Source organism: Euleptes europaea, chromosome 4 (genome assembly GCF_029931775.1).
Source record: "Euleptes europaea isolate rEulEur1 chromosome 4, rEulEur1.hap1, whole genome shotgun sequence".
In the NCBI taxonomy this organism is placed as follows: domain Eukaryota; kingdom Metazoa; phylum Chordata; class Lepidosauria; order Squamata; family Sphaerodactylidae; genus Euleptes; species Euleptes europaea.
In genome coordinates, this window is record NC_079315.1 from 15,547,015 (window position 1) to 15,569,682 (window position 22,668).

The window sequence follows — 22,668 nt, forward strand, 5'->3', positions numbered from 1 at the left end:
CCAGTTAAAGGGACCAGGCAAGTAGGTGATGTGAAAGACCCCTGCCTGAGACCTTGGAGAGCCACTGACCGGTCTGAGTAGACAATACCAACTTTGATGGACCTTGATGGTCTGATTCAGTATAAGGCAGCTTCATGTGTCCTAATTTCACTTTTTTGAGGGGCTGTGGCTCAGTGGTAGAGCATCTGCTTGGCATGCAGAAGGTCTCAGGTTTAACCCCCAGCATTTCCAGTTAAAGGGACTAGGCAAGCAGGTGATGTGAAAGACCTCTGCCTGAGACCCTGGAGAGCCGCTGCCAGTCTGATTAGACAATACTGACTTTGATGGACCAAGGGTCTGATTCAGTATAAGGCAGCTTCATGCATTTAACAATACTCGACATATTTATGGAATTTAAAAGTTATAAATACCTTAGTTTTGTACAAGCAAAACTGCCAATATACCCCATCATGTCCACCCTCAACCTCCTCTTCTCCAGTCTAAACATTCCCAGCTCCCTCAGCCTTTCCTCGTAGGGCTCAGTCTCCTTGCCCAACTAAGTTGTTTTCTCAACTAAGTTCATTACCTACGCAGAGTTTTACCTCCGATGTATAAGTCGTTTCATTTAGCAGCTCTTCTTGGGCCTGGCGCTCCAGCATCTGAAGTTCATACTCGGTTATGTCCAGTGACATTAAGCAGTCTCTTTCTGCAGTTTCTTTAGGGCCTCCAACTGAAGCACAATCTACTCGTTTCTCCATATTAAGTTCTCCTTCTGTCAAGGTTTCTTTTTGGACACCAGATAGTTTATGATCTAGGGAGTCACTGACATTGCATGTAGTCTTTGAATCCAGCCCAGCTGTTTCCATTTTTATTTCTTCGCATGCTGTTCCTGATTCTACAATACTTCTCATTTCCGTTTGGCAATTGGACTCATCAGCCAACACTCGTCTTAAGGCCTCAATGCTTTCTGATATACTGGTCAATATTTCCGCAGCTCTGGGGAAGAAGGTTCAAAGCAGAAGAATAAAGTTCAAAATACGCTCGATGCATCTAACTGCTAATTTATATTGGTGGGGGAAAGTGCCATCAAGTCACAGACAACTTATGGCGACCCCAAAGAGTTTTCAAGGCAAGAGATGAACAGAGGCGGTTTGCCATTGTCTGGCTCTCCATAGCGCCCCTGGTATTCTTTGGTGGTTTCCCATCCACGTACTAATCGGGGCCAACTCTCTGACGAGAACTAGCCTGGGCCATCCAGGTCAGGGCGACATTATATTACAAAGACTGAAAATGTAATTCTATACTTCAAATTATTCAAGGACCCTTGTGGGTCTGGCAATATGAGTACAATAAATCACTGGGTTTTTTTTCATTGTCCATTATTTGAGGTTGATAGACAGAGGCTGGTTGAATTATTTGATAATGGAAAGAAGGCACTCACCCCTTCCTGACATTTTTTAATAACAAATAAATTGGAGATGGTGAGGATTGTAAAATTTATACATATATATGGGCTGCCTATTTTAAAGGATAAGGGGAATATATTAAATATTTTGGCCATTGTGCAGAACATATGATAGATCCTCTTCTGGCTAGGATACAAAGAGCCATGTGTACACATTAAAACATGCATAACATACTCCAATATTTCCCATTACGATCACCATTCTCAGTATTGCATCCTAGATAGGTCAAGAGATCTCCTGACTTCCTGGATGGACTTTTCAAGAACTGTGGTAGGAATGAACATAAGAAAGGCCATGCTGGATCAGACCAAGGTCCATCAAGTCCAGCAGTCCTTTCACACAGTGGCCAACCAGGCCCCCCAGGAAGTCCACAAACAAGACAACCACAGCAGCACCATCCTGCCTGTGTTCCAAAGCACCCAGTACAATAGACATGAGAAAATAATTATGCATCATGACTAGCATCCATTTTTACTAGTAGCCATGAATAGCCCATGAACATGTCCACTCCCCTCTTAAAGCCTTCCAAGTTGGCAGCCATCACCACATCCTGGGGCAGGGAGTTCCACAATTTAACTATGCATTGTGTGGAGGTCTCTGAAACCTCAGTGCAGGAAAGGCATGAACCTGGCTCATCTGATCCCATCTAAAGAATGACAGGGTTCCATAAAGATGTAGATGTTATAGATCCATTCTGCTAACAGCAACGCCGCCCTCTGGCATGAGGAACCTTCTGCCAGCAGAAAAACCTCTTGAATTGGCGGAAGGCTCCTTGTGTAGGAAGAAGCTGCAGCTAACAGGATTCATCGGTAGGATCAAGACCAGTGCATTGAATTAAATGTGTAGTGGATTATTAGATAACAATAAATGAACGCAGACCATTGACTTGTATTTAATAGATTAAAAGAAAATAAAAAACGAAGCAATGGATAACCTTTGAACATTGACAGGTTGTCCAAAAGAGTCTGGAACATGATGGGCCAAATCCATCATCTCTTCTGATAAAGAAGTTAATTCCTTCTTTATGTCACCCTGCAAAAGTATCCCGTCTGTGAAAAAAAAGAGTGAAACTGTTTTTAATAACGTATCATACCATTCTGTCCTAGATACCAGACACTGAAACGATGAGAAACCCATGATTTCAATAGTTATTAGCTTAGTGTGCTTTCTTTTCAGTTTTCAGCTTGATCTCACAATTAGGGATATTTAGATAGCAGCAGTTAAGTTGGTTTATACCTCTCTTAGGCTTTTTCACAGGCAGAATATCCTAACATGTTTTATACATATCTCATGCTTGTTATCTCCATCCATTCGTACTTTGTTATATCCTCACTGTGAACTGCAAACATTGCTGGCTCCATGCAATAGTTATCATTACTACTTACTACAGGCTGAGTATCCCTTATCTGAAATGCTTGGGACCAGAAGTGTTTCGGATGTTTCCGTATTTTGGATCTGCTTTTATCAGTAATGCACGTAAGTCTGTTCCCTCCTGCCTTGATCGGTACCCCAGCCTGCTACTAGCAAACTTCATTTTCCAGCAAGCTTCCCTCCTGCCTTGATCTCCCGAGCTTCTAGTAATGCACGTAGGTCTGCTCTCTCCTGCCTTGATCTGCCAAGGGCAAAGCACTGTGAATAGACCGCACCTTTTAGGGGCAGGAAGATGGGGCTACCAGCAAACTTTCTCTTACAGCAAACTTCCCTCCTGCCTTGATCTGCAGAGAGCGAAGCACCGCGAGAGCTACCAACAAACTTGGTAATGCGAGTAATGCCTGCAATTTGAGGTGTGGCGTCATGTCGGCTCAAAAACATTTGGCTGTTGGAGCATTTCGGTTTTGGGATTTACATATAAGGTATACAGAACCTGTATTAATAATTATAATAGCAGGCAGCAGTTACTGCTGCATTGTCTTGCTGCAGTGAACACTACATGGAGCTACCTCAGAAGAGTGCTCAGAACTAAAGTTGGTCTGAAATACAACTACTGGTCAAAAGGGATCAGACAGCACCTATCTGGAAAGGTCTGTGTAAATGCCCAGAGCTCAGTTCGGAGTAATGGTGATGACCTAGCATGGATAAAGGGTATCTGAAGAAGCACCTACTCCTACATGCAGTTGATCGTGCTCTAAGATCCCCAAATAAGGCCTTCCTTTCTGAGGGAAAAAAAGCTAGTGATAGTATTTATTATTTCAAATTTATAGCCCGACCTCATTCCCAGCCAAGCCAGGCTCAGGGCGGATAACAATCTCTAAAATCACATAAAACCATAAAACATCAAAGTTAAAAACATAACATCATAATAACTATACAACCAAGATGGCATTCATATAAACCAGTTGCCACTATAGATCTGGGTTTCAGCAGATCAACCCCCACAGATAACAAGAGTTGGGGGTGGGGAGATGGGGAGGCCAAAGGAAATCCCTACTCTAGAGAGGCTGGATCCCTACTCTAGAGAGGCTGGATCCCTCCTGATGCCTGGAAGACTAGATCCAATGTATCTGAAAGAGTCCTGAACTCCATTGATCTATGCTCAGGGTCACTATGGATTGTCCTGGTGATATTTTATAAGATACTAGTCTCCAGGGTTACAGAAACAATAAAACATCTACCAACAAAACACTGGTGTGGGAGAAACACAACGGCTTGTGTAAGCCTTCCCCCAACTTCCGCCAGCCTATCACGATACCCAATGCACATTAAAGGGGGGAAAAACCCACAGAAAGACCACATAAGACAGTGATAAAGGTGGAATATATTTATACTTTCCATTGTATAAATGGCTCACCTCCTTCTAGACCCAGCTGCATCTGCTTAAGACTTTTCATATTTGCCATTTTTTGAAAAATGAGAAACCCAGCCTACAACAATAGAAAAACAAAACTCTATTACATTAAGTTAATTATAATCAGAGGTTTATACAAATAGGGGCCTATAACAATAGAAGAGCAAAGAAAACAGAACTGTGAAATTAATTGTAGTCAGAACTTTTTTTTTTAAATAGGGCAGCATTGAACACGTGAACACACGAAGCTGCCTTATACTTAAACAGACCCTTGGTCCATCAAAGTCAGTATTGTCTACTCAGACCAGCAGCAGCTCTCCAGGGTCTCAGGGTCTTTCACATCACCTACCTGCCTAGTCCCTTTAACTGGAGATGCCAGAAATTGAACCTGAGACCTTCTGCATTAATGCATTGCGCATCCACCAAGAAGAAGGGTCTCTACAGAGAAAGCAATGCCTCAATAATTTACTTTGTACGCTGACTGAAGAGCTTCTGCGGTTGTACAATTTTAGGGACCTACCTGATCAGCAACTAGTTTATAATGGGGACCATATCTGGAATGCAGCAAGGGAATGAAGGACCTGCAGAGGCGGTTCCAGCCACCGATTCATTTCCAGACAAGCAGAGATACAGGCAAAGGACTCTCTAAATCCCATCTCTCCCTGTGTGGCTTTGGCAGAGCCTTTCTGCAGCCACACTCATGTAATGGTATGTTGGCTCACGCATAGGAGGCAGCAGTTAAAATGCACAAGGGCAGTAATCCAACAGAACCTCTGCTGCCATTTGCGCAGGGAAGAAGGGGTTAAAGAACCTGTCTGTTGAACCTCAGGCCAGTTTAAACATGACAATGGTCACGTAAACAAAAGTTATCCATTAATAAAAACATACCAGGTTGCCAGGTCTACCCACAGTACATTACATGACAATGTACTGAACAATGGATGCGGGTCACACCAACACTCCATACGTAGGTGCTGGTGACTGTCAGGCTTCAGCAAATGCACGGCATTTCAGGCAATAGAACTCAAATCCAGGCAGAGTAGCGATTCAAAGATTTATTCCGAAAGTAGTGATTTCAGTAAGGAGACAAACAAGGCTGGAATACATGACTGGGGGAGAGAGGATACATACATAGCGCTGATACAATAGGGTTACAGGAACAAAGAGACAATGTAGTCGTTTCCTGCCGGTAACGACTTAAGTAAAACTGAAACAGAAACAATTATGAGCAATCAGTGGAGGAGATGGCAGAGCTCTCGGCTTTGTGCGCGGGACCCGATATCAGATCGGAGATTTACACGGGTGGGTCCCAATACAATTGTAAATCCCTGGCCGGAGCTTGTGTGCAAAATGGGGGGGGGGGAAGGAGTGCACAGAGAACTCCATCTTGTTCGTGGGGAAACCATCTTGTTTGGGAACGGAGCTGTCAGAAGCCCTATCTGACAGTGACCCAGTTTAGATTTCACAGTACCTATGGGGCTCATACTCAACACCCCCCCAAAAAGAACCACTCCCAACTTCACCTTTAAACCAAGCCTCAGATTAGGAGAAAGTGACCAGGGTGTGCTCTAGAGTATGCTGGGTATCTAGTTTGAGCCCCAGGCTTCCACCTGTCCACCCCTCTTCAATTAATTAATTAACTGGTTAATTTTTATCCCTTCCTGACTAAAGCCGGGCTCAGGGTGGCTAACAGTATAAAATTACTGCAATTAAAACAATAAATAACATATAATTACAACATTACATTATTAATAAACAATAATGGTGTCCTGGTCATAGGTCCCAGATGATGGGAGGGGCTGTGGCTCAGTGGTAGAGCATCTGCTTGATATGCAGAAGGTCCCAGGTTCAATCCCCGGCATCTCCAGTTAAAGGGACCATGCAAGTAGGTGATGTGGAAGACCTCTGCCTGAGACCCTGGAGAGCCGCTGCCAGTCTGAGTAGACAATACTGACTTCGATAGACAAAGGGTCCGATTCAGCTTCATGTGTGCATGATGCTATGATTTCCAATTCGTACCCAGTGTGGTTCTCCCAGTCTCATCTGCAGCATAGTCTAGCTAACTACAGAGCCACATCAAACCCTGTTCAACCTTCATTTTGTTTTGTTCTCTCTCTGTCACGGTCTCGTTCTGTACTCGCTTCCTGACAGGAACATCTGCTGGCTATTCCGGCTGGCCATTCTACAGCAAATCACCACGCTGGAACATCCCTGCAGATACCGCTCCCAAATGGCAAGTGAAAGGCCGCAGTCTAAACCAGATGCCCTACACAAAATCCTATTTCTGAACACAATACGGCATGGATTTCAGGAGCCGTTTTCCATATTAATAAATGCTCAAGTTTCTTAATGCATACACAGGTGGTAAAAACAAAAGCATGATCTCGCCAGAGACAAATGGATCACAATACACATTCAGGGGTGGGGACCTGCCCTAAAGCAAGATATAGTTGCAAAGTTATTGGCTGATACTGATCCAAATGTAACCCTCGCCCTGGCAAAAATTTTATCTCTGATTTTTAATGATACCTCTTTTCAACTGTACTGTTTAGATATTATATTTTTGTATGTTTGGGTATTTATGTATTATGGAATGTATTGAATTTGTTTTGCTCACGACCTGTTGGTCCACGAGCATAAAGAATAGAATAAAGGTGGTAAAAACAGTAGTACGGGTGGTCATCTCGCCTTAAATAATTCTAGGGCTGCAGTGTTTACTTGATTAACCAGATAGATCAAGCAATTAAAACCTTTTGGTTTTAAAAGGTGCTCCCGATTGCAATACATTTCCATCTGTTCAGTGCAGCAGCCCAAGAACCACAGCAATTCAATGCAATAAAACAGTAAAATCACAATACATACAACACATTTCCAGAAATGTACACTTTTTAAATATTTGAAATGTTTAATATTTGAAAAAGCCACCACTATAGAAGAAGTATTCCCCCTTTCTTCCACATACACTACTTTCTTCAGATAGTGCCTCCTATTATACTTAGCACATTTGATCTAAAATCCAAATACACTTCCCCCCCCTCAAAAATACAGCTTTATTCATATGCAAAGTATGCAGATTGAGTCAATTCATGAAAATGCGTCTGCTTAATCAACACTAATTCTTTCACTGGGTAACAGTTCTACAAAATGCACCAAGCGATTCATGCCATTTCTTACAAGGATGTGGTTTCTGTACAAGAAACATGATCTTCAGTGATGGCTTCTAGAGAGATGAAGACCATCCAGCCTTCACAGTATCCCCCAGAGATTCCCAAAAAGCCAATGATCCACCTGTGACCATTCCTAATTAGGACACAATTGCTCAATAAAAGTCTGTCTGACATGCGTAACCTCTCTCTTCTTCCTCTACAGATCTCAGAGCAACATGCATAGTTCTTCCTTTCCCTCTCACATACTTTATTTCACAGCAAGCTTTCAGGCAGGTTGGGCTAAGGATGACTGGCCCAAGCAGACCCACACAGTACCATCCTGAGCAGAAAGGCAATTCCTACATGGAACTGAAAGTAGAGACCTCTGAACTCAATGGATTAGGCCAGCGGTTCGCAAACTTTTTGAGTCATGGAGAACTTTTGAGGAGATAAATTCGTCATGGAGCACTAATTTTCACCCAGCACCTATATACTAAACCAAATGACAGTAGTATTTCTCTTTCCAGTCTCTTCACAGAGCACTAGGAGATGTTTCGCGGAGCACCAAGTGCTCCGTGGAGCAGTTTGGGAACCGCTGGATTAGATAACTGTGTGCCGTCAAGTCACAGCCAACTCATTGTGGACCCAGGACCATGGGGTTTTCAAGGCAATAGATGAACAGAGGTAGTTGGCCATTGCTTTCCTGTGCATGGCAACCCCAGTCTTCCTTAGAACTAGTAGTCTCCTGTCCAAGTACCAGTTGTGGCCAACTCTGCCTAGCTTCCAAGCTCTGATGAGACTGGGCTAATCGGGGCTATTCAGGCAGCTTTGATGGATTTAGAAGGGTATAAACTCTTCCGGTAAGTCTTCTGACTGAGTGAGGATTTGTACCCACGTTGCCTAGTCCAACACTAACCACCACACAGGCTCTGAAACATGAAGCTCAGCAGCCTCAGACATCTCCTCTGAAATGGCCAATGCGATTCAGTTTTGCCACCACTCCATCTAAATTACTGAACAATCATGAGGATGAAGAAACAGCGCAATGACTCAAGATCCCATGTGCCACAACGTCAACTTCTCTCCCATTTCACATATGGCTGGGGTGGAGGGGTGGGCAGAAAGTCAATCTGCAACTCAGTGGCATTGAAAGACGGTGGGGAGGAGGGCTTGGAATTGGAAGCACAGGCCTTTGTTCAATGGAAAAAGAAACTTGGATGACATGAACACATGAAGCTGCCTTATAATGAATCAGACCCTTGGTCCATCAAAGTCAGTATTGTCTACTCAGACTGGCAGCGGCTCCTCAGGGTCTCAGGCAGAGGTCTTTCACATCACCTATTTGCCTGGTCCCTTTAACTGGAGATGCCAGGGATTGAACCAGGGATCTTCTGCATGCCAAGCAGATGCTCTACCACAGCCCCTCCCCATGTTTAGGAAGGCAGCCACTGGAAGTCAAACAGCGACATGTGGGAAAGGGGCCACCAACTTGGAAGGCTTTAAAAGGGGAGTGGACAAATTCATGGAGAATGGGATTATCAATGGCTACTAGTCATGATGGAGATCTACTCCCTCCAGTACCAGAGGTAGTATGTCTCCTTAAATCAGTTGCTTGGGAACATGGGCAGGAGGATGCTGTTGAAGTCATCCACCTTGTGGGCTTCCTAGAGGCAGTCGGTTGGCCGCTGTGTGGACAGAATGCTGGACTTGATGGGCCTTGGTCTGATCCAGCATGGCTCTCCTTAGGGGCCTAAGAAAGTGTGGAACTGTGACATGCAGGTAGCTGAACAGGCTCAAACCAAACAGGCTGGCACCCGGATCAACACTGGTACCACTTAAGGGAATTTGGCAAGCGTGAAAGGGTAGAACATTTGGGGTGGAGAAGGAGGAGTATTTGTAGAGGCGATCCACTGATTCTACTGTTGGCCCCCAGCCAAAACTAACTGCAAGAGTATGACTGTGAACCTTGAGCATCAACAGGATGGACAGTTTAGCCTTTCAAACCAAGTGGGCCTGGTACCTCTGGCATGACATATCTGCTTTTTAAAAAAAACAAAGGTGTTAAGATATCAGCAAAGGCCGAGACCTAATATTCAGTCATCTGCCCCATTATCTTGATTTCACAGTTCTGGAATCCAGGCCTACATAAAAGACAGGCTGCTGCTCTAAATAGTCAGAACACGTCAGCCGCATCAAGAAACAAAGCAGGCTTGCAAATTTCACATCACTAGACGTATCCTAGGGAAAAAAACAGAGGGTTTTTTTTTTGTACATACATAAGCATCAGTAGCTGCATACAGCCTCTGCTCCTCCGTGAGCGGAAATTGTTCCCAATTACCACAGCGGATCAAATTGTCTTTCAGAAGCTGTTTGTGGAACAGATGTTTTACGAGGTTGTTCAAGCTCCAGATCTCCTTACATTTTAGCTAAAAATAAGATTGCCACAGTTAAGTACAAACTATTTCTGAAACCGTATCAGCAAATCAGTTTGTGCGTTGGGAGGTCTACAACTGGCAGAGATGGAATGACTCCAAATGGGATTGTTCATTGACAAAAGGTTACTTTATAATGGGCTCAAAAGCACAAATTGAATTTTTAAGTGGAGTTTAACTGGAGCTGTCTCCTGCAAATGCTTTTTTGTTACAAGACCTCCATATTTTAATTATTTAAATAACGTTTCCAGGCTCTACTTTCAGTTCAAAGACTCCCAAGGCAGCAGCTCACAATTAAAAAAAAAAAAAGAACACACAAACAATTATAAAGTCAGCTATTTTTACACCTTATAAGTAGGTCAAGATGTAACAGGTATCAAAATGAATACGTGTATCATCTGACTGAGAACCAAGGGCGTCTCATTAGATGAACACAAGCACAATTCTGGGGTTCACTGTCCAATGATTTGGAGCAAGGGATAACAAGACAGTCGAGGGACAAGTAAGCTCACTCCAGATTTTGGACAAGCGAAATTTTCAGCTGGTGTGACTCAAATCTCCATCTTCCCAAATGTTTATAGCTTTCACTGTCTGGGAAATTCATTCACTTGCCCTGAGCTGATCTGAGGCCAGCTGTGTAATATGCAAAACAGTTTTTGAAATGTTCCATCATATCAACAAGATATTCATGCTCCCCTATCTCCTTCGAACCTGCTGATAGCAACCATATCAATGACATGATAATCGAGCTGGGATCGTATTCTGGGTTGAGGTAAAACAGCAGCCTGAGAATGTTCAATTTTTTAAAAAACCACACAATAAATCAAGAAAAGCTTCATTTTATCATGCAAATAAGGAGCCTGACAAACAGACACGAAGGTGAAAGAATAGGAAGCACATGGCTGTGTGAGATAATAAATGACGACCGTGAAAAATCTCACCATGAGGTATCTATTTTTTTCCTTTTATCATAAATTTCATTTCAAATTTAATATGTCAGTAGATGGAGAATCACTTAGCAAAGCTCTGCTCCCCAGAAAGCTGATCTTCTATGAATTCTCTGTTGAACATCCACCCCATACCAAGAGTGAATGATTACCTTTTCATTTGCAAGGTCAGCCAACTCAATGATGCTCTCCAATCGGATTTCAAAATCACGCATCAACTTCCATTTATCTCCTTCGATACCAACACCAGCTTCTTTTATTCTTTTATCTTCAAGCAGCCTTTTCAGTCCCACAGGGAAGCCTGAAACAGATTCGGAACACACATACCGTTAATTTCGTTAAGAAATGAATACCCCCACCTGTTTTATGTCAGTATAGGCTGTTTACGGGATGTGGAAAGGTATAGTATTGCCCGATCTCATCAGATCTCAGAATCTAAGCGGGGTCGGTACTTGGAAGGGAGACCACCAAGGAAGGCTCTGCAGAGGCAGGCAATGGCAAACCACCTCTGCTTAATCCCTTGCCTTGTAAACCCCACCAGGGGTCGCCATAAATTGGCTGCAACTTGACAGCACTTTACACACACACACAGAGGCTGTTTACAATAATGTAAAATAAACAAATGATTCTCATGAAGTAAAAATAATATAGTTATACCCAAAATTCAGTCTTCAATCTAATGGATTGGATCTAACACAGCATTTCAGCCAGCCCAAGGATTTCCCCCCAAGACTGAAGAAGAAGAAGAGTTGGTTTTTATATGCCGACTTTCTCTACCACTTAAGGCAGAATCAAACCGGCTTACAATAACCTTCCCTTCCCCTCCCCACAACAGACACCCTGGGAGGAAGGTGGGGCTGAGAGAGCTCTTAACAAAGCTGTGACTAGCCCAAGGTCACCCAGCTGGCTTCGTGTGTAGGGGTGGGGAAACCAACCTGGTTCACCAAATTAGCCTCCACCACTCATGTGGAGGAGTGGGGAATCAAACCCGGTTCTCCCGGTCAGAGTCCACAGCTCCAAACCACCACTCTTAACCACACCACCATGCTGGCTCCATGGTGACTGTCACAGTTTCCTGTTCTTGCAGCAGAATGAATGCCCCTAAAATCCAGCTTGTGCGGGGCTCCCCTCTCCCCCAGGAGCAGGATTTGGCAGAGCTTTCAAGTTGCCGTAGGGAGGAGAGATGCAAAAGTCACATTTTCATAGTTGGAAGTCCTTGTGGACACAGAAATGCTGTGCTGGATCCATCCCAATGTGCAGAAACGGAACATGGTGGTAAACCGTATTTGTGATCCAGTGATGCATAGAAGACAGAAGGGTAATAGGCTGGTGTTCAAATTCCTACTCAGCCATGGACTCACGCTGTGACCTCAGTCACAATCAATCAGCCTCAGCTTTCCATCCATAAACTGAGAATATTACAGAGCCATCCTATGCTGAATTACACCCTTCTAAATCCATGGACTCCAACGGAGTGAGGGGTGGTGGTTAGTGGGAGAGATTGATGGTGCTATCCTCTGCAGTTGCAACCTTATAACATTGGAACTACTAAATTACAGCAATTTAATCTGAATTACACCAATATGTGCATGATTGTGCCCTTTCCCTTAATAGGCACAGCATGCAGAACTCTCCAGAAACCTAAAGATCACTGGCCAAGGGGCTGCAATCTTCAAGGAAGTCCAGCGGGGGTGCAAAACTGTGCCTCCTCTGCCCCTGAACCAATCCCAGCTATGCAGTCCAACAGGATACCTAGGCTAATAGTAACAAGAACTGCTAAGAGGTCCAGCAGAACCAACAGGGATGTGCTGTGTTCTACAACAGCCCAACTATACTTGCAGCAGGGTCACCTGGCACAACTTTTGTGGGAGGCTACGTATTTGACAGTTTTTTTGGGGAGGGGGGAGAAGACCCTTTATGCACCCAGGACAGGAAGGAGGTTCTCAATTTGCTTAGCTGAAACAGGTTGCAAGGCACTTTTCTTCTTGATGCAGATTCTGGGCTGCCCAGGTGCAAAGGGAAAAAAAATGCATATCACAAAGATGCATTGGGGGGGGGATGTGGTTGTCCTAGAATTTATGAATTACTGTAGAAAAGAGAAAGAGTCCAGTAGAACCTTAAAGACTAACAAAATTTCTGGCAGGGTATGAGCTTTCATGAACCACAGCTCACTTCTTCAGATACAGCAGGAATGTGATTCCATCTATCCTTAAGTAGAGAAGAGTGAACTAGACACAGAACGGCAATGTAAATGTCAAAAGAAAGTAAATGACAATAGCAGGCGTGATTGGATGGGGTGTGATATGCAGAGGAGTAGTAGGCATGGAGAAATTATCATTGGTAATGAGACAGGAATCCCAGATCTCTATTCAATCCAGGAGAATGCACTGTCTTGAGCTTCATTATTATTTGTAATTCAGCAGACTCTTTTTAATTTCCCTTTGTAAGAGAACTGCTACTCTTCGATCAGCAACTGAATATCCTGGAAGGTTAAAATGTTCCCTCACTGCTTTCTGAATGTTGTGGATATGAATCACTGGTGATACTATTTTGTTCAGAGATTAAGTTAAAACAGTACTGACTTGACATGGCTGAGATGTGAAACAGGTAACATTTTTTCTCAGACTCGCACAGCTGGATTAAAGCAACTTTCCCTTCCTTCCCTTTGGTATAGGACGGTGTCCATTCAATGTCAAATCCCAGGACAGCTCCATCAGGCAAGGTTGCACTGGAAGATTTAAAAACACATCTCCGGTTTAGCTTTTCTTAACTATTATGAAGGTCTAGTGGAAATGTAACACTGGCTTCCCACAAATGGTTGCTGACACATCAGGAAGAAGCCTCAAGAATATGCATTCCCTTCCCTCTTCCGCCCCCCACGATCTGGCTTCCCTTTTTGCCTTAACTACATCTGCAACAACCTTCATTACAGTTTATGTTAGCCTCAGTTCCTCTCTCGCTCAGATTTTGAACTAGCACTTATTTTAATACTAAATCATTACAGAAAGGAAGAGGAGGAATTCGGGCTGAAGAGGAAGTGGGAAAAAATCATGCATGCTTCTGAGTCTGGCTCTCAATTTGCAAACCATAGTTTCTATCTGTATCAAAAGACATGAACATTGGCACAGCTTACACATGAAGCTACTGTATACTGAAACAGACCATTAATTCATCAGGACAGGGGCAATGGCACAGAGGTAGAACATCTGCTTCGCACACAGAAGGTCCCAAGTTCAATCCATGGCATTTCTAGTTAAAACTATCAAGTAGTAGGTGATATGAAAGACCACTGCCTTAGACTTTGGAAAGCCTCTGCCAGTCAGAGTAGACAATACTGACTTTGATGGGACCAATGGTCTGACTTCATGTTTGCAAGGTCAGCACTGTCTACTCAGACCGGCAGCAGCCCTCCAGGGTCTCTGAGAGAGGTCTTGCAAAATCACATACTACCTCATCCTTTAAACTGGAGATGCCAGGGAATAAACCTGGGACCTTCAGCGTGCAAAGCAGAGGCTCTTCCACTGAGTTATCGCACACACACCCTTCCCCTGAGGAATGATTAAGGATTTGTGGGTTTTGAAGACAGTAAGAACTCTTTCAAATAAACAACAGGAAATCATTCTTAAATGGAGGCTCCTGGTGCACTTTATAGTAATCTCTAAGGCCATAATGAATATAACAAAACAAAAATGTTAGCTTATTTTCAATTGCTGTCATGTGTTGAAGAGGCAAGCTGCTTTCCATCTGTGTTTTAGAATGTATATTGAAAAATAGCTTGCCTCTTCAGCTTATGACAGCAATTGAAAATAACCTAACATTTTTGCTTTGTATATTCATTATGGAGTCAGAGATTACTATAAAGTGCACCGGGAGCCTCCATTGCCAGGAGCTGAAGAGGCAAGCCGCTTTCGACCTGTGTTTTAGAATGTATATTGAAAAGTAGCTTGCCTCTTCAGCAGCGTGAATGGCCGCAGGCACACTCCTTCTTTCTGCTCTGAAATGCCAACAGCTTTAGGGGATTTGTGGCTACACAGGGCAAAAGCAGTAGCTGAGCTTTACATGAGCGGGCCAAAACCAACCCTCCGTCTGTCATCACAATTGCCATCATAGTGTTTCTAACAGCAGCACAGGGACAGGCCAAAACTTGGTCTCCTTTCGATATCACAGCTGTTGCTGTAAATAGGAGTGATAGGACCCAAAACCAGATCCCCCCCGATCAGATTATTACAGTTAACGGTGCAGTCCTAAACAGAGTTACACCCTTCTAAGTCCACAGACTTAGAAAGGAAGAAACGTGCTTAGGATTGCACTGTAAATCTTTTATTATTTTGCATTTAGTGCTTGGAACTGCTTTGTGCAATATTTACTTTCACTAGTCACCTTGAGCATGCCAATGGAAAGAACTGGAACATACACAATATTCGTATATAACCAGATCGATCAATGCCTCCTCAACGCTCATAACCGTGACAAGTGTGAGAACCCTAACTAAGTGTGCATACTGGCAAGAGGAAGACTTTTATTTTAAAATACTGAAGTAAGCGCAAGCTTCTTACATAATATCTTCAGACAGTAAAGAGCAATCACTGGCATTACAGCTGTAGACGATGGAGCCATGAAATTCTAAGAAAGGAAGGTCGTCTTCCAAGACGCTCCGATGGACTGGATTCCTCTGTTTCATGAAAACGGAAAAGACAGCCTGTTGTATTGCATGTTTGAGAAAAATTAGGTGAGGTACCACTCATTCTGGCATGGCACACACAGTGTGCCTGCCCTCTTACATACGCTCCAGAAGCTGTTATTGTTGCCCAGAGTAGGCAGTCTCCACTTAAAACTGGGGAATTAGCTAGAGACCAAGAGCGAGAGGGGGGTAACTGGGATTGATAATCTATGTATGCCAGGATTGCCTCAGGTGAGAACTCTTAAATGAGCAGGTGGTTGTATAATTGAAACAGGTTTTATTAAAAAAATAAGAATAATAAAAATTAGAAGTATATTTCAAGCAATGAACATACACATGCAAAGCATACAAGAGCTAAGAGAAAAGGGAGGAGGATGGTTAGGGAAGGCCTCTTAAACTTTTTCCACTCGCAACCCCTTTTTGCCCAAGAAATTTTTACATGACCCCGGGTATATAGGTATATAAAATAGGTATACAAATCAAACATTTACTGATAATAAATACTAAAGAAATTTATTTTAAAATATTTTTAAAAATTTTGCAACCCCCACATTCGTTGCGACTCACAGTTTAAGAAGCTTTGGGATAGGGTTTAGGGAAGGGTGATAGTTACCAGCCTTGAAGGGACATCCATGAGAGCAGCTCTAAGGAGGAAAACAGCTAGCGCTTCCAGAAGCAAAGGAGATAGGCCCACATGTAAGTGGATGGATCCAAGGTGCGCACGCACACATACTATGATGGCCAAAGGACCAATATTTATACCCCAAAATGGGCCCTGAGGTAGTATACGTAAGCTGCCAGGAAATCCAGAGAACAAAGAATGGATTGCTTTCCGGGGTTCCGACAAAAGGGCAGGAGAGGCTACATGGGTCATTGGGTCCCAAGAGAAAGTCTGTGCTATTCCCTTGGATACTGATTGATTGGAGGGATGATACAGATAGGTAATGGTTTTCTCTGAGCACTGATTAAATCACCTTAAAGTGACACAATGAAGTTTCGCTAGCTCCTTAGGGCCAGGGGAAAAGTTCAGCTGCCAACTGATTCCTACCCAGGCTGGATACACAAGATGGATCCCAAGACTCTTTGAGGGGCATCCATTTTGGAGGAGCACTGCCCTGTTCTGATGCCAGACTTTGGCCCCATTCCTCCATGCCACCCTTTAACAGGAGGGGTCCGACTGCTCACATTATATAGATTAAAAGTTTGTGGCCAAGTGTTTGCTAGGCCTGTTGTGCCGAATACTAGAGTATGATTTAAGCTGACCCACATTTGCCATTTAGTTCAAGCATAACATACTTTTGACAGGCAGGCTTCATTAATTTCTAGTTTCTTAAAAGGAGGGCAGCCAATTAATGACTCCAATAGATTTTGCTATATCCTGAATAGACAAGAACACACATCTAAAGCATTGCATGTTTATCAACGAAGTTATTGATTTGTAGCAGAACTTCAAAAAGCCTGAATCCACTGCTTGTTAGTTTTTGTCTCTTGTACATTTTCATTTTGTAAAGTGTTCTACACTCTCTGTCAAACTAACCTGCTAATCTGTGGCAGCAAAAATAAACAGAAATCCTGCAGCATCTTAAAAACTAACAAATGCTTATTGCGCCATAACCTTTCATGTGGATCTACCTCATGAAAACCTATGCTGGAATAAAAAGTGTGTTAGTCTTTAAGGTGTCACAAGAAAGCACCTGCTCAGGAAACTAATGTATGCAGTGGATCCATGCACAAGATGCCTACAGCATGCACAAATAAGGTTTCTGTTCCAACAAACAGAGATGAAACACATGGCATTCATTTGTGAAATCACTTTTTGAAGACTGAGTAGACTAACTTAGAACCAGCCCTCTGAACAAAATCTAGACCCTAAAATCTTAATGCCAAGACAGTAAGTATCACAATATCTGCATAAAAAACTGACAAAGGCAGGTTTTGGCAGCTGACAGAACTCTGGGGCCCTGGTTCTAAATACACACTAAATGCTTGGCAGATTCTATCCGAAACTACTTACAAATTCCACAATCTTTCACCTTACTTTTCCCATCACTGTTATAAATTTGTGCTAACCAAACATACATTCCTTTTTCCTACCTTTTTGTCATCCACCACATCTGCTTTGCTCTCTTTGGTCATCCATAAAGGAAGTTTATTTGGAGGAGAATCCATATTCCTATTAGTTTCTTCATCTGCACTTGTATTTCAGCTGCAAGCACAAGTACAAACTATGACTGACTATTGAGGAAAAGACACAAAAAATCACAGCTTGGGTAACATCATTTACAAAGGACATCCCTTCAATCAAAACGCTGTCCTCACAGGATCAGTCTAGCTGGCCACCCATTTCTCTTTCCCAATAAATAGAGGAACAAGGTAGGGAGCCTCTCTTTTGCATTTGAGTGAGATCTGGGCTGAGCTTTTGCTAAAGGTAGCCCTGTTAGAGGTATTTCGCTTAGCCATAGCATGAGGCACAAGCCAAAGGGCTACAAGCCATAGGTGGCCCTGAGTGAGTCAGCCCAGTAGTTTGAAGTTATACTTTGTATTTTTTCCCTTCTTGGTTTGTCTAAACTATATTTTTATGCTTCCTTATGAGCTACTTTGAGGCACCAGTGAGGAGAAAAGCATAAATAAACACATGAAATTGTCTTATACTTAATCAGACCATTGGTCCGTCATCAAGGTCAGTATTGTCTACTCAAACCAGAAGCAGCTCGCTAGGATTTCAGGCAGAGGTCTTGAAAACCACCTAAACCCTTTAAACTGGAGATGCCCAGTATTGAACTCAAGACCTTCTGCATGACAAGCAGATGCTCTACTACTGTCCCTAAGGACAAATATACTTAAAGAAATAACAAACAATTAAAATCTTCAAATGCACAATGATGGTAAAAACAAATATTCACCAATATACAAGCATTGAAATGTGGGTGCCATAGACAAGTCAAAAACAGCTCACAAAGCACATTTCACATTCCAAGTTTCATTTCTTTTTACCCTCTTACTACGTAATTTTTCTTGACTTCTTTTTGCTTAATAGTACAAACAGCTATACCTGGTGAGGGGCTGTGATTCAGTGGTACAGCTTCTGCTTGGCATGCAGAAGGTCTCAGGTTCCATCCCAGCATTGCCAGTTAAAAGGATCATATGAAACACATGAACCTGAATCAGACCCTTGGTCCATCAGACCAGCAGCGGCTCTCCAGGGTCTCAGGTAGAGGTCTTTCACATCATCTACTTGCCTAGTTCCTTTAACTGGAGATGCCGGGGATTGAACCTGGGACCTTCTGCATGCCAAGGAGATGCTCTGCCACTGAGCCACGGCCCCTCCCTGTACCACCCGAGCCTTTTCATGGAAGATGCCAGAGACTGACACTGGGACCTTCTGCATGCCAAGCAGATGTTCTATGGCCCTACACGAGGCTCCCTCATCCTGCACCCACACTCTAACCACCAACAACATAATGTTTTCCTAGCAGATAGCCCAACGCAAAACCAATGCAAGTAGGGTTGCCAACCTCCAGGTAATCAGCAACTATGAAACACAGCAACAATTGCAAAACTTAAATAATTGAAATAGTGTTATTCAATTCTCATATACACTATTAGCAACATCAGATTCACTTAACAAATAAGCTATTTTAAGCAAACAGTAACAAAAAATCAGAGTCCATTTATACTTCTGTATAAATGGAAACATAATCAACCATACCTCTTGAACCTCCTCAACCTATGGGACTTACAGTCAAAAGGACTTTGAACCTTGACTCAATGGACTCTGATTTTTTGTTACTGTTTGCTTAAAACAGCTTATTTGTTAAGTGAATTTAATGTTGCTAATAGTGTATATGAGAATTGAATAACACTTTCAATTATTTAAGTTTTGCAATTGTTGCTGTGTTTCACAGTTGCTAACTACTGTACAGCACGCTAACTTTTGTCTGCCAACCTCCAGGTAATAGCTGGAGAGCTCCTGCTATTATAACTGATTTCCAGCCGATAGAGATGAGTTCACCTGGAGAAAATGACCACTTTGGCCATTGGACTCTATGGCATCGAAGCCCCTCCCCTCCCCAAACCCCGCCCTCCTCAGGCTCCGCCCCAAAAATCTCCCGCCGGTGGCGAAGAGGGACCTGGCAACCCTAAAAGCAAGTGTGAACCTAGCAATTCAGGCACGACTCTACATTGGACTACTTGGAAAGAAGTCATATATTGGGGACGTCCAACTTTCAAAGTACGTTTAGAATCGTGGCCCTGAAGCTCCATCCCTAGCCAGTTAGTCCCACTTCAGCTTTACCACGGCTGCGTGGCGAAGCAAACGCTTAAGCATAGCCGGGGGCAGCTGCCAGATGTGCGACAGCTGCCGGGAACTGGGCAACAACCCCAAATCCCCCAGGGGAAGGAATCAGCAAAAGGGAAACTCACTTTATCCAACTCGACCCAGGACTCTCTCCTTGGACACTACCGCCACCGCCTTTCCCCCTCAGAGCAATCTTCCCGCCAGTCGCGCGCCAGCGGGCTACACCCCCGACGCGCTATGATGACGTCCCTGCCGACGCCAACGCCCCTTCAGACCGTCCTATCCACTTTTTTTCTCCCCACCCCCCACCCGCCGCTGTCAACTCTGGAAGGTGAAATGAGGTGAGGCGCGTGCGCAGAGAAGCCTCCGCGCCCGCCGGCCGAGGGCGCCGCGGGGCATCCTGGGGGTTGTAGTTCGCCGCTCCTGAGGGAAAAGGTGGGAGGGGTGAGAAAAGAAAGGAAAGGTCTTTCGGCGGAGCCGCGGCGGGAAAGAGACCTCGCTCTGCCTCTCGCCCGGTGCCCTTCCCCCCCCCTCGCTCCCGGGGGCGGCGTGGTTTCCCCGTGGGGCCCACGCGAAAGGAGGGGGAGGCGAAGCAGGCGGCGGTAGGACCCGCCCGGCCGAGGGTGCTCCTGCCGGCACCCTGCGGGCGGCAGCGCGGGGAAAGGCGAGCGCTGCGGGGGCCACGAAGGGCAGCGGGGGTGGCCGGCCGGCCGTCGAGCGAATGAGGAGGGGGCGACTGACGGGATGGCGTAAGTGGACCCGTCTCCCCCCCCCCACGCCCTGTCTGTATCCCCCCCCCTCCTCGGCCTCGCATGCCTGTCAGGGCGGGGGGGGGCTTCCCGGGGGTGGGGGAGGGGAGGAAGATGAAGGAAGATAGAGGTTGTGTGAATGGATGGGGGTCTCTAGGACGGCCGCCTAGGTGTGGCTTTGACGGGTGGGGGAGGGGAAGAGTGGGGGGGCTCTAATAACGGGAGGGGGGGCTCTGACCCTGCCCAGTATAGTCTAGTCTCTCCCCCCCCCGCTCTCTCAGGGTCACAGGCTTTTGGGTGGCGCCAAGGCCCCACATGCCCTGGGAGGGCGCGACGGTGTTGTTGTGGCAGGCCGTTACGCAGATCCCCACCAGGTCGGCCCCCTTGTGCTTTTTCTTTTTTCTTTTTTTTTAAATGGCACCCTGGCATGCAGAAGTTCAGCAAAAAAAAAAACCTGGAGGGCTTCCCACCCCAGTGTTGGATGATGAGATGTATTGGGGGAGGGGAAGCTTTACCTGCTACGTTTGCAACGCCTTGTCAGGCTGCTGAGCAAGGCCGTTTAAAATAAATAAATAAAATAATTAAGTGGCAGTCGCATAAGCCACTTAATTCTATCGCTTTTGCTGCCCTCGCCCCGGTATCTTTAATGGAATCCCGACAGTGAAGCTAACAGTGTGGTCCTCTGCAGTTGTTCCAGCCTGTGCCCATTGAAACCGACGGGTTTACAGTGTAGCGAGCAGTGTTATTTTATTTATGTATTTATTTATTTCCATTTGTTACCCCGCTTTTCCTGGCCAAAGCCAGGCTCGTGCATTACTATGTATGGGTGGGAAAGCTGGACATTGAAGAAAGCTGATAGGAAGAGAGTAGATTTCCTTTGAAATAGGGTGTTGGAGGAGAGGGTTACGGATACCGTGGACTGCCAGAAACAACAACAACAGTGGGTTCTAGATCAAATCAAGCCTGAACTGACCCTAGAAGCTAAAATGACTAAACTGAGGCTGTCATATTTTGGTCACATTATGAGAAGGCTAGAGTCACTGGAAAAGACAGTCGTGCTAGGGAAAGTTGAGGGCAGCAGGAAAAGAGGAAGACCCAACAAGAGATGGATGGACTCAATAAAGGAAGCCACGGCCCTCAGTTTGCAAGACATGAGCAAGGCTGTCAAAGATAGGACTTTTTGGAGGACTTTGATTCATAGGGTCGCCTTGAGTCAGAAGCGACTTGACGACACTTAACACACACACACACAAGCAGTGCTGTGACCTTTGAGCAGCAGCATGAGAAATGGGAATTATTTTATAAGTATGTTGAGGCTCATGTTAATAAATTCTAACTGAGAGTCTAGATAACATTTAGCGGTAGTAATGTAGTTTTAACTTTATATTTAGATAACTATGTAGCGTGTGGGGATAATAAATGACCATTCATCGACTAGGCTATCTGTATAACTTGCCCAGACATTGAAATGCAAAGTAGTGTTGCATACTAGATTTGCATTGAAACTGTTAATTTTTAGCCTGTTAATGGCAGTTAGATATTTCTACTTTTCCCCCTTCCCATTTTCCTTTTGTATCCCTTTAGCATACAATAAAAAAGAAAGAAATCAACGAGTTTAAACTGGAGTACCTCTGCATAGGATTGCACTGTGTGAAGACGTGGGAACAAGGCCAATTTTTAAAACCGGGGCAACTGTATAAGGTTGCCTGTTCTCACCAGCTTGCTCCTGTATCTTGAACGGCATCCTGACACAGTGAAACTTAATAGGTGATACTGGCTATGGGAAAGGCTTCACCCACTAACATAAGTGTGTCAAAATGCTGTCCAAGAGCAGGATCAGCAAAAAGAAAAAGACCTCTATTATTGCCTCCCCTTCTAAACTGTCTGTTTTCCTGTGCCTTTAACAAAAATCCAACTCTCAAATTTAGCAAGTGAAGCTTTTCCACATCTCCAAGCCAGGAAATACTTCAAATCCCCTTCTACCATTATCATGTGCCTGAAACAGCTCTGTTATCTCCCCACCCTGCAAGGCAGTATGTCAGAATAAAAAGCAAGACTGTTATCGAAGAATCTTTCTAGGGAAGCTAATTGTGTATGAAAGGCTGTTGCCGGGAAAGCAGAATAGGCCCAATGGATATCTACAGTGTTATGCATCTTTGTTATATATTTGTTGTTTTCAGTTGATT

General features: G+C 44.2%; 1 protein-coding gene and 1 non-coding gene across 2 annotated transcripts in view; one reads left to right on the forward strand and one right to left on the reverse strand.

Annotated features, from left to right (window-relative positions):
• The window catches only part of WRN (WRN RecQ like helicase), an 82,091-nt gene extending 64,454 nt beyond the window's left edge, over positions 1-17,637 (reverse strand). The window contains exons 1-8 of the mRNA XM_056848930.1: positions 17,531-17,637; positions 15,312-15,427; positions 13,338-13,483; positions 10,908-11,056; positions 9,653-9,802; positions 4,234-4,306; positions 2,380-2,494; positions 582-975 (exon numbers count right to left, since the gene is read on the reverse strand). Coding sequence (XP_056704908.1) covers positions 582-975; positions 2,380-2,494; positions 4,234-4,306; positions 9,653-9,802; positions 10,908-11,056; positions 13,338-13,483; positions 15,312-15,427; positions 17,531-17,605 — 1,218 coding nt within the window. The 5' untranslated portion in view covers positions 17,606-17,637. The remainder of the gene's footprint in view (positions 1-581; positions 976-2,379; positions 2,495-4,233; positions 4,307-9,652; positions 9,803-10,907; positions 11,057-13,337; positions 13,484-15,311; positions 15,428-17,530) is intronic.
• On the forward strand, positions 6,026-6,097 carry TRNAI-GAU (transfer RNA isoleucine (anticodon GAU)). Its single transcript has one exon. It is a non-coding gene; the product is annotated as a tRNA-Ile (tRNA).
• Positions 17,638-22,668: the final 5,031 nt, after the last annotated feature.